The 14,662-nt window shown below is 43.1% G+C and overlaps 1 protein-coding gene across 1 annotated transcript; it reads left to right on the forward strand.

The window, feature by feature from the left end:
* The first annotated feature begins 9,388 nt into the window (after positions 1-9,388).
* Positions 9,389-13,098, forward strand: LOC123425116 (pyruvate dehydrogenase (acetyl-transferring) kinase, mitochondrial). The gene is made up of 6 exons (XM_045108785.1): positions 9,389-9,746; positions 10,523-10,784; positions 11,222-11,402; positions 11,594-11,741; positions 12,531-12,735; positions 12,885-13,098. The coding sequence occupies exons 1-6, from the start codon at positions 9,507-9,509 to the stop codon at positions 12,941-12,943; spliced, it is 1,095 nt and encodes a 364-aa protein (XP_044964720.1). The 5' UTR covers positions 9,389-9,506; the 3' UTR covers positions 12,944-13,098.
* Positions 13,099-14,662: the final 1,564 nt, after the last annotated feature.

The raw sequence follows: 14,662 nt of genomic DNA on the forward strand, positions 1-14,662 counted from the left end.
CCCAGTCATCATCTATTTTCAAAATTTGTTCGTTATCAACCATGGGTTTCTCTCTTTCTCTTAAGTCTAGGGCATCTATTTTCCTTTCAATGGTAGCAAGTCTATCTATAATAGTGTCATAACCATGATTATAAACAAGATTATTAGATAGACCATGTATAATATCAACAGCTCTTGCCTCATCACACTCTAAAAAATCTCCTTTAGCTATAATAACAAGAGAGTGTTTGCACCATATAAAAAGACCATGATAAAAATTTCTAAGCACAATTTTGATAGGTATCCAAGGCATAATTCTTTTGTGTGCTTCAGAAATTCTATCACATGCTTCCTTCATATTCTCTCTCCATTCCTTTGATGGAAATCTAGGACCTCGGATTCCTTCCAAGAATCAATCCTTAACATGCTTGACACCTAAAAGCAAAGTAACTATTTTTTTTTGTGGTTTATGGTATAAGACTCTAAAGCAAAAAAAAATAGAAAGCAAACTAACAAGAGTAAAAAGCAAAGGTAAATGATAGTGTGCAACTCCCCTATCTTGAAGACTGGAGTCCCCGGCAACAGCGCCATAAAACTTTGCTTGATGATGAGATGATGTATATACTTCTCGCACCTCATCGGTTACCCCAAGTGGAAGGTTGAGATGTAGTCAGTAACAAGTTTTCCCTCACACGGGAACTATAAGGTTTATCGAACCAGGAGGACTCCTAGGATCAACAAGTAGGTGTCTTCCATCCTGGCACTAGCAGAAGACGTGGACCTACACACACAACAAATAACTTTGCTTCCAACGAGTACAGAGAGGTTGTCAATCTCTCCGGCCTTGTAGTTTGCAAAGGATCAAAACACAAGCAGGAAGGTAATAGTGATTGCAACGGAAAAGTAAATGAAAGCGGTAAATGATGGAGGTGTAAACAATGATGGTGATATGGACCGGAGTCACATGATGTTCACTAGTGATGTCTCTCTCCCAAAAGACGATAAACAACTATGCTTGGGTAAACAAATCACAGTTGGGCAATTGACAAAATTATGAAGTCACTGCAATGCTAATTATGCTACTTGATAGTTAGAGGTTTAATAGTAATGGGCAGTACGCCAAGACAAGTAGACCGTTTATTCACCAACATCTACTTACTAATCATCCACCTTGAGATATCTATCCAGAACATCTCATAGATATTAAGTTGCGAGCCCCACCCAAAGTGTAAACTCAAAGCAACGGACAACTGCATTAACAAACTATGCGTAAGGTAAACAATCCTTGCGGCCATGGTCACAAGCACCATTTTTTCTACCTGGTGGCAACAACACATCCCCTAGTTTCATGTTTATGTTACTCAAGCTAGACATCAAAGGACATGAACCCACAATCATGCATAATGCTCCCTCTTGGGGTTACAATCTACTACTCGGCCAAAGCAATAAATAGCAATGGAGAACATGCATGAATCACTAAGGAACATAATATAAAAGGATAATCAAATATATAAATCATAACAATCTGAACATAATCTCATAATCCATCGGATCCCAACAAACCGAGCATAGCAATAGCAAGAGAATTACATAGATGCCTTGATCATGTAGGGCAGCTCACAAGGACTAACCACTGAAACAGAAGATTGGAGAGAAGACATCACATAGCTACTGGTCATGGACCCATGGTCCAAGGAGGACTACTCACGACACGTTCGGGAAGTGTCCATGACAGTGGAGAAGATCCCGGAGGTCAATCCTTCCTCCGGCAGGGTGCCGGGAAGAGGTCTCATGACGCTCCCGATCTCGGAAGCGCTATGGCGGTGGAACGATGGAGAAATTCGCGATTCTGGAAGTTGTGGAAGGGTTTCCTCTCGGGACTCTAAATATAGGCCAAAGGAGGGCACCAGAGGAGGTGGGGCCCACCCAGGCGGCCTCCTGGCGCGGCCAGGGGGTAAGCCGCGCCAGCAGGTCGCCTGGGCGGCCCCTGGACCCCCTCTGGCCCATCTTTGGTGGTCTCGAAGCTTCTGTTACACTGATTTTTTATATATTTTTCGTGGAATTTTTCGGGCTTCGGAAAATTGGGTAAAAGCCCCTGCAAAATAGACATCAACAGATAGAAACTGGCACTGGGTGCACTGAGTTAGTAGGTTAGTCAAAATATGTGTAAAATGATATAAAAGTGTAGCAAAACATATAACAATGTCACCCAAAAGATCATGGAACAAGCAGAAATTATACATGCGTTTGCGACGTATTAGATATACATGTTATTGATGTGTACCTCACGAGCTCTCGTAGTAGTGCCTCGGTATTTGATACCGGTTCTATTGCTCACATTTGCAACTCGAAACAGGAACTGCGGAATAAACGAAGGCTGGCGAAGGATGAAGTGACGATGTGCGTGGCAAATGGTTCCAAGGTTGATGCGATCGCCGTCGGCACGGTCTCACTTCACTTACCATTGGGATTAGTGATGAACTTAAATAATTGTTATTTATTGCCTGCGTTGAGCATGAACATTATATTTTGATCTTGTTTATTGTGAGACGGTTACTCATTTAAGTCAGAGAATAATGGTTGTTCTATTTATATGAGTAATATCTTTTAAGGTCATGCACCCAATGTGAGGGGTTTGTTCATATTGAATCTCAATTGTGATGACACTCATATCCATAACATTGAGACCAAAAGATGCAGAGTTAACAATGATAGCGCTACATTCTTGCGGCACTGCCGCTTAGGTCATATTGGTGTTAAGCACATGAAGAAACTCCATGCTGATGGACTTTTGGACTCGCTTGATTTTGAATCACTTGACACATGCGAACCATGTCTCATGGGCAAGATGACTAAGACTCCGTTCTCTGGAACAATGGAGCGTGCAAGTGACTTGTTGGAGATCATACATACTGATGTGAGCGGACCAATGAGCATAGAGGCACGCGGCGGATATCGTTATTTTCTCACCTTCACTGACGATTTGAGTAGGTATGGCCATATCTACTTGATGAAGCACAAGTCTGAAACGTTTGAAAAGTTCAAACAATTTCAGAGTGAAGTTGAAAATCATCGTAGCAAGAAGATCAAGTTCGTATGATCTGATCGAGGAGGTGAATATCTGAGTTACGAGTTTGGTGCTCACTTAAGACAATGTGGAATTGTTTCATAGTTGACACCGCCTGGAAGACCATAGCGTAATGGTGTGTCCGAATGTTGTAATCATACTTTATTACATATGGTGCGTTTGATAATGTCTATTACCAATTTTCCATTAACATTTTGGGGCTATGCATTGGAGACAGTTGCATTCACTTTAAATAGGGCACCGTCAAAATCCGTTGAGACGACACCATATTAGCTATGGTATGGCAAGAAGCCAAAGTTGTCATTTCTTAAAGTTTGGGGATGCGATGCTTATGTCAAAAAGCTTTAGCCTGAAAAGTTGGAACCCAAAGCGGAAAAGTGCGTCTTCATAGGTTACCCAAAAGAGACAGTTGGGTATACCTTCTATCTCATATCCGAGGGCAAAGTGTTTGTCGCTAAGAACGGAGCTTTTCTTGAGAAAGAGTTTCTCTTGAAAGAATTGAGTGGGAGGAAGATAGAACTTGATGAGGTTGCGGAACCTCTGTTTCAACAAGATGGTGGCGCAAGGCAGAAATAACTTTATGTCGAGGCAACACCAGTTGAAGAGGAAGCTAATGATGATGATCAAGAAGCTTCAGATCAAGTTATTGTCGGACCTCACAGGTCGACAACAGCACGTACTGCTCCAGAGTGGTACGGGAATCATGTCTTGTCAATCATGTTGTTGGACAACAATGAGCCTACGAATTATGGAGAAACAATGGTGGGCCCAGATTCCAACAGATGGTTAGAAGCCATGAAATCTGAGATAGGATCTATGTATGAAAACAAAGTATGGACTTTGGAAGTATTACCTGAAGGTCGCAAGGCTATTCAGAACAAATGGATCTTTAAGAAGAAGACGGACGCGGACGGTAATGTGACCGTTTATAAAGCTCGACTTGTGGCAAAGGGTTTTTTCACAAGTTCAAGGAGTTGACTATGATGAGACATTCTCACCCGTAGCGATGCTTAAGTCCGTACGAATCATGTTAGCAATAGCTGCATTTTTCGATTATGAAATCTGGCAGATGGATGTCAAAATGGTGTTCCTTAATGGGTTTCTTATATGATGCAACCCGAAGGTTTTGTCGATCCAGAGAATGCTGACAAAGTGTGCAAGCTCCAACGATCCATTTATGGACTGGTGCAAGCATCTCGAAATTGGAATCAGCGCTTTGATGAGGTGATCCAGGTGTTTGGGTTTATACAAGTTTTTGGAGAAGCTTGTATTTACAATAAAGTGAGTGGGAGCTCTATAGCGTTTCTAATATTATATGTGGATGACATATTACTGATTGGAAACAATGTAGAGTTTTTGGAAAGCGTAAAGGATTACTTGAATAAAAGTTTTTCAATGAAGGACCTAGGAGAAGTTGCTTACATATTGGGCATAAAGATCTATAGAGATAGGTCAAGGCGCCTAATAGCACTTTATCAAAGCACATACCTTGATAAAGTTTTGAAGAAGTTGAAAATGGAACAATCCAAGAAGGGGTTCTTGCCTGTGTTACAAGGTATAAAGTTGAGTAAGACTCAATGTCCAGTAACTGCAGAAGATAGAGAAAAGATGAGTGTCGTCCCCTATGCTTCAGCCATAGGGTCTATCATGTATACAATGTTGTGCACAAGACCGGATGTCAGCCTGGCCATAAGTATGGCAGGTAGGTTTCAAAGTGATCCAGGAGTGGAACACTGGGCGACGGTCAAGAATATTCTGAAGTACCTGAAAAGGACTAAGGAAATGTTTCTCGTTTATGGAGGTGACAAAGGGCTCGTCGTAAAGGGTTACGTTGATGCAAGCTTTGACACTAATCGGGATGACTCTAAGTCTCAAACCGGATATGTATTTATTCTTAACGAGGGTGCAGTAAGGTGGTGCAGTTCCAAACAAAGTGTCGTAGCTGATTCTACATGCGAAGCAGAGTACATAGTTGCCTCAGAGGTGGCTAAGGAGGGTGTCTGGATGAAGCAGTTCACGTATGATCTTGGAGTAGTGCCAAGTGCATTGGACCCAATCAATCTGTTCTGTGATAACACTGGTGCCATTGCTCTAGCCAAGGAACCAAGGTTTCACAAGAGGACCAGACACATAAAATGACGCTTCAATGCCATCTGCGATTACATCAAGGAGGAGGACATAAATATTTGGAAAGTGCACACGAATCTGAATGTTGCAGATCCGCTGACTAAACCTCTTCCACGAGCAAAGCATGATCAACACCAGAACTGTATGGGTGTTAGATTCATTACATTGTAAATCACATAGAGATGTGAAGCTAGATTATTGGCTCTAGTGCAAGTGAGAGACTATTGGAAATATGCCCTAGAGGCAATAATAAAATTGTTATTATTATATTTCCTGTTTCAAGATAATCGTTTATAATCCATGCTATAATTGTATTGAATGGAAACATAAATGCATGTGTGGATATATAGACAAAACAATGTCCCTAGTGAGCCTCTAGTTGACTAGCATGTTGGTCAAGGATGGTTAAGGTTTCCTAGCCTTAGACAAGTGTTGTCACTTGATTACGGGATCACATCATTAGGAGAATTATGTGATGGACAAGACCCAAACTATAAACGTAGCATGTGATCGTGTCATTTTGTTGCTATTGTTTTCTGCATGTCAAGTATGCATTCCTATGACCATGAGGTCATGTAACTGACTGACACCAGAGGAATGCCTTGTGTGTATCAAACGTCGTAACGTTACTGCGTGACTATAAAGGTACTCTACACGCATATCCGAAGGTGTCCGTTGAGTTAGCATGGATCAAGACTGGAATTTGTCACTGCGTGTGACAGAGAGGTATCTCGGGGCCCACTCGGTAATACAACATCACAAACAAGCCTTGCAAGCAATGTGACTAAAGATTTAGCCACAGGATCTTGTATTACGGAGCGAGTAAAGAGACTTGTGGGTAACTAGATTGAAATAGGTATGATGGTACCGACGATCGAATCTCGGGCAAGTAACATACCGAAGGACAAATGGAATGATATACAGGATTGTGTGAATCCTTGACATAGAGGTTCAACCGATAATATCTTCATAGAATATGTAGGATCCAATATGGGCGTCCAGGTCTCTCTATTGGATATTGACCGGAGAGTGTCTCGTTCATGTCTGCATAGTTCTCGAACCCGTAGGGTCTGCACACTTATGGTTCGGTGACGTTTTCGGTATACTTGAATTATTGATGTTGGTGACCGAATTTTGTTCGGATTCCTAGATGAGATCCCGGATGTCACGAGTGTCTCCGGAATGGTCCGGAAACGAAGATTGATATATAAGATTATTGCATTTGGTTTTCGTAAAGATTTCGGACATTACCGATAAAGTACCGGGAGTGACGAATGGGTTCTGGGGTTTTACCGGGAGGGGCCACCCACCCGGGAGAGAATCAAATAGGCCCATGGGTGGCGCACCAGCCCTTTGTGGGCTGGTGAGGCCAGCCCAATAAGGCTATTTCGGCCAAGACAATAATAAAAAAGGAAAAAAAGAGAAGGAGGTGGACAAGATAGGAAGGAGTCCTCCACCAAACCGAATTGGAGGAGGACTCCTCCCTCCTTACCTCGGCCGAAGCTCCTCCTTGGAGTAGGATTCAAGCCAACCACCCCTTTGGTTCCTCCTATATATAGTGGAGGGTTTTTGGGTTTTTGGAACTCAAGCCTTTGTTCAAACCTCTCTCCCTCCACTACTTCGTGACACCTCGTAGCTAGATCGGTACGGCACGGCGAAGCCCTGCCGGAGTAGCTCCACCATCATCACCGCTACGCTGTCGTGCTGCAGGAGAATTCAGCTACCTCTTCGTCTCTCTTGCTTAATCAAGAAGGCGAAATTGTCATCGAGTTGTACGTGTGTTGAATGCGGAGGTGTCGTCCGTTCGGTGCTAGATCGGGACGGATCGTGGGACGACGGTGATTTGGATCGCGAAGACGTTCCACTACATCAATCGCGTTTCTTAACGCTTCCCGCTTAGCGATCTACAAGGGTATGTGGATCCGATCTCCCTCTCGTAGATGATCATCACCATGATAGGTCTTCATGTGCGTAGGATTTTTTTTCCCATGCAATGTTCCCCAACATCACCGTCATGCATTGTTGGTTGAAGTTGAATGCGCAACCAAAGTGAAACCTTTTCATAGACAAGATCGCCATCCAAGCCACTGAGGAAGAAACCGTGATCCTACCGACCTAACCCAAGAACTATCTAAGATGGTTAGAATATTTTTACGGGGCAAGAAGTGGGAGGAGGAGAGAGTGAAGTGAGAAGGTGCATCGGCCAAGCTGACGGAGAAGTTCGAGGACATCTTGTCGAAAAAGTATGAGGCGTGTGTAAAGCGCTCAGAGCTCAAGGAGTATAAAAAGGCGAAGAGGTTCAAATTGTTGATGGGGGCGACGAAGAAGAAGCTGAAACTTGAAGAGAGGAGGACCATGATTGAAGAGATGAAGGTTGCGCTCTAGGAAAAGAAATTGAAGATCGCTGCCAATGCGTAGGATGCCAAGATAGTGTCCTCGAATGCGGAGTCTCTGGATGCCGACAGAAGAATGAGCATGCAACTTATCCGCTACTAGATGTTGCAGCGGCACAAAGATGAGTTGATAGCGACGTACATTGAGTATGTGGAAGAGGCGGACGGGGAGGTTGCGAGCGCGGCGGCGACGGCATCTTGATCGACATGAAGATGGCTGGGTTATCGGTCCATCAGGGCAGCAAATTGCATGCAGTGTCGCCTTGAAGTTCATTTGGATTCACGCATGTAAAAACTAAGCATACTTGTCTCTTTTTTATTGTGATCGGGGCATATGCGATTCGGCGTGTTGTGTGGATCGGACTATTTTTAAAATTTAGATTACCTTTTAGTGAACGACATATACCGGATAACGGTGGATGGTGCCTTTCGACTTCGGTGTTCGCAGACTGATCCTCCTGTCCGTGAACATATGCACGAGAAAATTTGCGGGTCAGATGCCCATTTTTTTTGCAGGAAAATTTCTAATCTATTCATTCTCAATCATGGCAGTACAACAATACCAGAAATAATAAAATTACATCTAGATTCGTAGACCGGGTAGCGACGACTACAAGCACTGAAGCGAGCCCAAGGCGCGCCACCATCATCGCCCCTCCATCGCCGGAGTCGGACACAACTTGTTGTAGTAGACAATCTAAAAGTTGTCATGGTAAGGCCCTGTAGGACCAACGTACCAGAATAGCAACCACCGTATATGAAGAATAGCATAGATCAGAAGGATCCAACCCGAAGACACACGAACATAAACGATCAACAACGACATTCGAGCAAATCCACCAAAGATAGATCCGCCGAAGACACACCTCCATACGTCCACCAACGGTGGGCTAGGCAGGGAGACCTTTATTCCATCTTCAAAAATTCCTTGTCGTCTCGTCTTCATCAGCAAGACACAAAACCTAGCAAATCTGAAAGTAACGATTAAAACGGAGCACTCCCGCCAACCCTTGCCGAGATCCACCGGGCCCTAGGGCCACCGGAGTGTAGGCGGACATGCGGCGGCGCCGACAAACGGCAGAAACCCTAGTTTTTTTGTGAAGGAAGAGTTGTAAAGCAGATTCACGTGAAAGGTGACTAAGTTCATAGAATGCAGTGGCGGAGCTATGTGTGCTTCTTTGGGGGGGGGGGGGGAAGCTGTGGCCCTAGCCTTAGCAAAAAATGAAAGGAATTTTTTATAAGGTTTAGATTAAGGTAAATTTAGTATTTGGCCTCCTTAAATTTGCATATTTTATCATTTGTCCCTCCTCTGAACTTTCTCCCTAGCTCCGTCGGTGATAGAATGCATCTTGAATTATGGACAAAATTCTAACAGATACAGACGTTATTGAAAACAGATTCACGTGAAGGGTGACCAAGTGCATAGAACCGAAGGTCACCTAGACTGTTTTTCCTTTCAAGAATGCATTGATTGAACATTTATACAGGATAAATATTTTCAAAGAGATTAATTTGCCATTATCAAAACATTTCAGTTGAGCAACCTGGTACTACTCGAATTCTTCCCGGATTTATTCCCCAAATCCCCATGGCCATGGATAAGCTCACGCGCGATCAGGACCAGCTGCGCACATAACCCGATTCCCCAGCTTCGGATACCATCCACACACGAGCGAGCCCGCCCACTGACACCGGGGTCCACTGACAGATGCTGTTCCGGGCCGCCCACTGACACCCCGGCCCAGCAAAGATCCCCTTCACCCCTCTATAAATCGCCTGCACAAAACCCGGCCTCTCTTGGCCACAAGGCTTCTCTCATTCCTGATGCCACCTTAATTAGCCGCCTGCCCCCCCTAATCCTCCAGTTTGTACGGCGGTTATCCGGCTCGTCGTCGGTGACCGGCGGCGGCGGCGGAGCGATGATGGCGTCGGAGCCGGTGGCGCGGGCGGTGGCGGAGGAGGTGGGGCGGTGGGGGAGCATGAAGCAGACGGGGGTGAGCCTGCGGTACATGATGGAGTTCGGGTCCGTCCCCACGGACCGCAACCTGCTGCTCTCCGCCCAGTTCCTGCACAAGGAGCTCCCCATCCGCATCGCCCGCCGCGCGCTCGACCTCGAGTCCCTCCCCTTCGGCCTCTCCGCCAAGCCCGCCATCCTCAAGGTCTCCGCCCCACCCCCACCCGTGCGCTGATTTCGATTTGACGCTAGACTAGATTGGAATCGCCGTTGGCCGTTGGCCGTTGTGCTTGATGGCTTGTTCTTATCAGCCTGTCCCCTCGATGATTTGACATGTTTCGGTGAGCGCCCAAATTTTTCGCTCTGCTTGCTTGGGGAGATGATGGTTTTGCTGTTTGTGTCCAAATTATCTTGCTACTAGGATGTTTTCTCGGGATCATTTAAAAAAGGTCAGCGGATGTTTTTGGTATATCTCTGTGTTAACTGTTAGTATTCGATTCGGTGTCAGTTTTTGTCAGGGGATTTGGAATGCGAAGAAGATACCACAACTGTGTCAACACCTTAACTGCTGTATATTGATTCAGAATTATACTAGTTGAACTCTTGAGTGACCAACTGATGTGCTGTTCACTTTATTTCCTTTTTCATGTTCATTTCAATTTGTCATCAACATGTAGAGTTGTCGTAGGATAAGGATCAAGGAGAACTTTTGGAGACTCTTGCTTGCCAACTTGGTCTCTTTTTTTCTTCTATAGGAGTTGGGTATGGGGCTCACATGCTTTTCTTATGTGAGTATGCTTGAAGCTTTTGTCGTGCTGTCTGTCTTCCTGACCTTATCAAGTCAATACTAGAGAATCTGAATTCATTGATTAGTAAATATTTACAGAGGAAAAAAAAATCGTATTGCTGGATTTACTGATTTCCTGCCAAACCGAGCATCCTTGTGTGGGATTGATGGTTGCTCTGTTGACGTTTGTGAAGGTGAGGGACTGGTACTTGGACTCGTTCCGCGACATCCGATATTTCCCAGAAGTGAGGAACCGGGACGACGAGCTTGCTTTCACGCAGATGATTAAGATGATCAAAGTGCGGCACAATAACGTGGTGCCTACTATGGCTTTGGGAGTGCAACAGCTGAAAAACGAACAGTTCAGCTCAAGGAAGCTTCCCCCAGGATTCGACGAGATCCATGAGTTCCTCGATCGATTTTACATGTCAAGGATTGGTATTCGCATGCTCATAGGTTTGTGAGCTTGGTACTACTCTTCTCTCTGGTGCTATATTTATAAATGTTGTCTAAGCTCTTGTCATTCTATCCTAAATCTTGCTTGCGATTCGGAACAAATAATTGATCAAGTGCCTTTTCTAACAGCTAATGCAGTAATAACATATACTGAAGTTCATTGTTAAGCTGTCAAGCAGAATCCTTATGTTTTGGCTGATTTGCAAGTTTGACTTGTATTGACAGACAGTTCTATTTTGGTTGCTTACTTGATATTTTTTGTGTTCAAACTTCATGCTATGCTACTTGAGCTAACTGTACTGTTATATGGCTTATAAACTGAAAATTAGTAAAAATGTTTGCTTAATGTGTAAACTCTGTATCAAATCATTTATACTTAAGTCGAATGCTAATTGTTAGAAACTTGTTCTGAATTACACCAACTTGCTTAATTTCAGGGCAGCATGTGGCTCTGCATGATCCTGAACCAGAGCCTGGCGTCATAGGCCTCATCAATACAAAATTGTCCCCCATACAGGTAGCTCAAATTGCTAGCGAGGATGCCCGTTCCATTTGTATGAGGGAATACGGATCAGCTCCTGACATCAACATTTATGGAGATCGAAATTTTACATTTCCGTAAGTTTCAGATCTAAACTCCACCAATCAACTTCTTTTTCGTGGATTAAATCATGTGTTAGCAACAGCACCTCTTTGTTGTCAGGTCACATGTTAATTGGCTTACAGTTTTTTTTTATCATGTTGATTGAGTGGCCTCATTTATTGTTGTCTTGCTAACTAACTAACTACTTGCAATTGACTATGTGCAGATACGTCGCATCGCATCTTCATCTCATGCTGTTTGAACTGGTGAAAAATTCCCTTCGTGCAGTACAGGAAAGATATATGGATTCTGATAAAGATGTTCCTCCTGTCAGAATTATAGTTGCTGATGGAACAGAGGATGTTACTATTAAGGTATGATTTCCCTGATACCACCTAGCATCTATTTGGTACATTCTAGGCTAAAGAGTGCACAAGCAGTTACTAACACATTGGAGTTTGCAAATATGTGCAATGACTGATAAAATTCCCTTGTTTGGTTTGTTTTCTTCTGGGCACTGTTTCAGGCCTCATTGAGGCTTCTGAACCTTTCTCCATGTATATGAACCTCTCCACCTTTCCAATGAAATGAAAGAGTGTTTTTGCATTTTCTTGAGAGAAAAAACAATTCTACTGATATCTTTGTTTGAATTTAGCATCTTGCTTACTAGGCTGTGCATGAATGCAATTGTGAATTACTTGATTTGTATTTTAATATTGGGATTACAACCTGACTAAGAAAGATATGAATGTGGACTGCTGAGTGCAAATCTAAACCCAAACACCCATTTGAATGCATGTCCAAAGCCATTCCAGGGCATGTCCATTGTTCAACGCCAGTCATTTTTGGCAGGTGCAATTCTTTTCAAGTTTAGTGCCTAACTAGGACATTTATTGTTACTCTATGCTGATATTTTCGATGAAGCTGCAGGCACTACTATATTGTTTTACGGCGCATGTCTGCTGGCATGTCATTGCTGTCACTAAAACTGGATCCATTGTCAAAGTGCTAGATATCAATCATTGTATGCGATAGTTGTCTTCTTATGCTAGAAGCTATAACCCGCTAAGATTTGTGGAACATACGAGACCCATTCCTGTCAAATATTCATCATAGGGAACCATTCCCAAGGGTCGTTTGAGTTCATTGTTTCGATAATGCAGGTCAGTGATGAAGGTGGTGGAATACGGAGAAGTGGGCTCCCTAGAATTTTCACATATCTTTACAGCACTGCAAAAAATCTACCTGATATAGAGGGCCCTAGTGAAGGAGTAACTATGGCTGGATATGGTTTTGGACTTCCAGTTAGTCGCCTTTATGCGCAATATTTCGGTGGCGACCTACAAATCATATCCATGGAGGGATACGGTACGGTCATATTTTGCTTTTGTTTCTGCTACTCTCTCACATGAACCTTGGATAATTTGTCAATATTTACCTGAACTTTGATGTATATCCTTCTGCTTCTGTCATCATGATGTATTCGGCTGATCATTCTTGCCTTTTGTGCTACGTAGGCACCGATGCTTACCTCCACTTGTCACGGCTGGGAGACTCAGAGGAGCCATTGCCTTAATGGCCCCTCCTGTTCTGATACAATTTCTGTAATTAGGCTGCTCTTGCTTCTTGTAATCCCTGTGCTGGTTTGCAAATATTGTTTCAAGGGCCAGCCATATATAGCTGTTAAACCTCAATCTTCTAGCTATAATGTTCTCACATTTTACGCTTTTCTGCCTCCGTTGCATAATTTGGCACTGTTGTTCATAAGCACAGTTATCTGCAGTACATAGTTTCAGACCCGTCAGGTGATGGAAGCTAAAATCTAATTAGTGATTAGCAGTTTTTGGGCTGGAAGTTGTATCTTGTATGCTCTCCCATGGTTGTCATTACGTGTCTTAGACCCTGATCGGTATACCTCAAGGAATTTTGGTGTTTTTTTTTTCTAATTTTGCTTTGATGATGCCTTGTTTCTGCTGACTTATAGCTTGTCACTTCCTAATCCGCCTTTGTTTCTCCTGGCATTTGGCATATGCTAAGATTAGTTTTTTTTTAAAGTCTGGAAGTCTTTTCATTTCTTGTTTCCTACTTTTCCAATGCAGTTTGATTTTATTTGGAATCAGTTCCCTTTTCTGAAAAAAATGCTTAGTCGGCCGTTGACACTTCTAATAAGAAAGCTCACTCATGTGTAGGTTTGTTTCGACTTTTATGGGCTTTTCATGAAAGGCCGAACATCTGATGCTAGAAAGAAAGGTGTATTTGATGCTTGAGATAACTATTTTACATGAACCTGGTTTAACTTTTAGTTTTATCAATGGCTTATTTATTTGTGTTTGTTTCAGTTTTTTCCCCATCAGAAGCCAAAGAGCTTGCAAAACTTGAGAATGCATCCCTATCTCGAAAATAGTTGAATACAAACCTCTTAGATAGAGATTGTGTACTCTTAAAGATTAAAAAACAACAAAAGGTACACATTTTTTTACAATTTACAAAAACGGTTATATTTGCACACCAACACAGTCATGTCTACATGCAGAAGATTATTGATCGCAATTTTTTCTTGACACATATGTAGTCTATTAATGACTTTTTTTAAGCAGCCCACAAGTAGTTTTTCCCCACGACCCAGTTTTCTCTCTGGTGAGAGACAGACAGGACAGGAAACCTCAACCACTTAGAGCATCTTTAGCCGTCCCAGGGGCCGCGATTGAGGGCCAACCGGTGAAAAAAAAACGGTTTGAGGGGAGGGGGCTCAGATTCCTAGCCGTGTCCCCACACCAGCCGGTTACTGAGGAGAGAGAAAGAGGAAAGATTCTTTTTTACATGCACATCATGAGCCTAGCAAAAAAAAAAGAGAGAAGCTGAACGGTGGGGTTTGTGCATGCAAAAATAGCGTGAGATGCCCCCAAGCGTCTTAAGGGGCTGGGTTCGGCCTGAGACCGTCAAGGCTAGTTTTGGCCAAATCCGACGCAACGACGTCCTGGGGACGCGATTGGGTTCATTCCATTCTTTTAATTCATTATGCTCCTTAATTTTGAGCTCTCCTATTTAATTGAGACATTTAATTTATTTGGTTCATATTTTGACAGGGTCAATGGTTTTTTCTAAATAAATCACATGAACCAACTTATAAAAACATATCTATCTCATGCATCGCCGCACCACATAGAAGAAAGAAGTGCAAACATACAACCATTGGCGTAGAATTTTTTACCACATAATTATAAATTGTTTAGCACATAAGCCAGAATCACACCACGAAAGGCCCCCATAACATGGTATTATAAATAAATATAGA

The sequence above is a fragment of the Hordeum vulgare genome, chromosome 2H (genome assembly GCF_904849725.1).
Source record: "Hordeum vulgare subsp. vulgare chromosome 2H, MorexV3_pseudomolecules_assembly, whole genome shotgun sequence".
Lineage (NCBI taxonomy): Eukaryota > Viridiplantae > Streptophyta > Magnoliopsida > Poales > Poaceae > Hordeum > Hordeum vulgare.

Excerpts from the sequence above, each read along its gene's own strand:
- LOC123425116 (XM_045108785.1), top strand. The coding sequence starts at position 9,507 with ATGATGGCGTCGGAGCCGGTGGCGCGGGCGGTGGCGGAGGAGGTGGGG. Across the intron at positions 11,403-11,593 it reads GATCGAAATTTTACATTTCC|ATACGTCGCATCGCATCTTC; the intron begins GTAAGTTTCAGA and ends GACTATGTGCAG. Across the intron at positions 12,736-12,884 it reads CATATCCATGGAGGGATACG|GCACCGATGCTTACCTCCAC; the intron begins GTACGGTCATAT and ends TGTGCTACGTAG.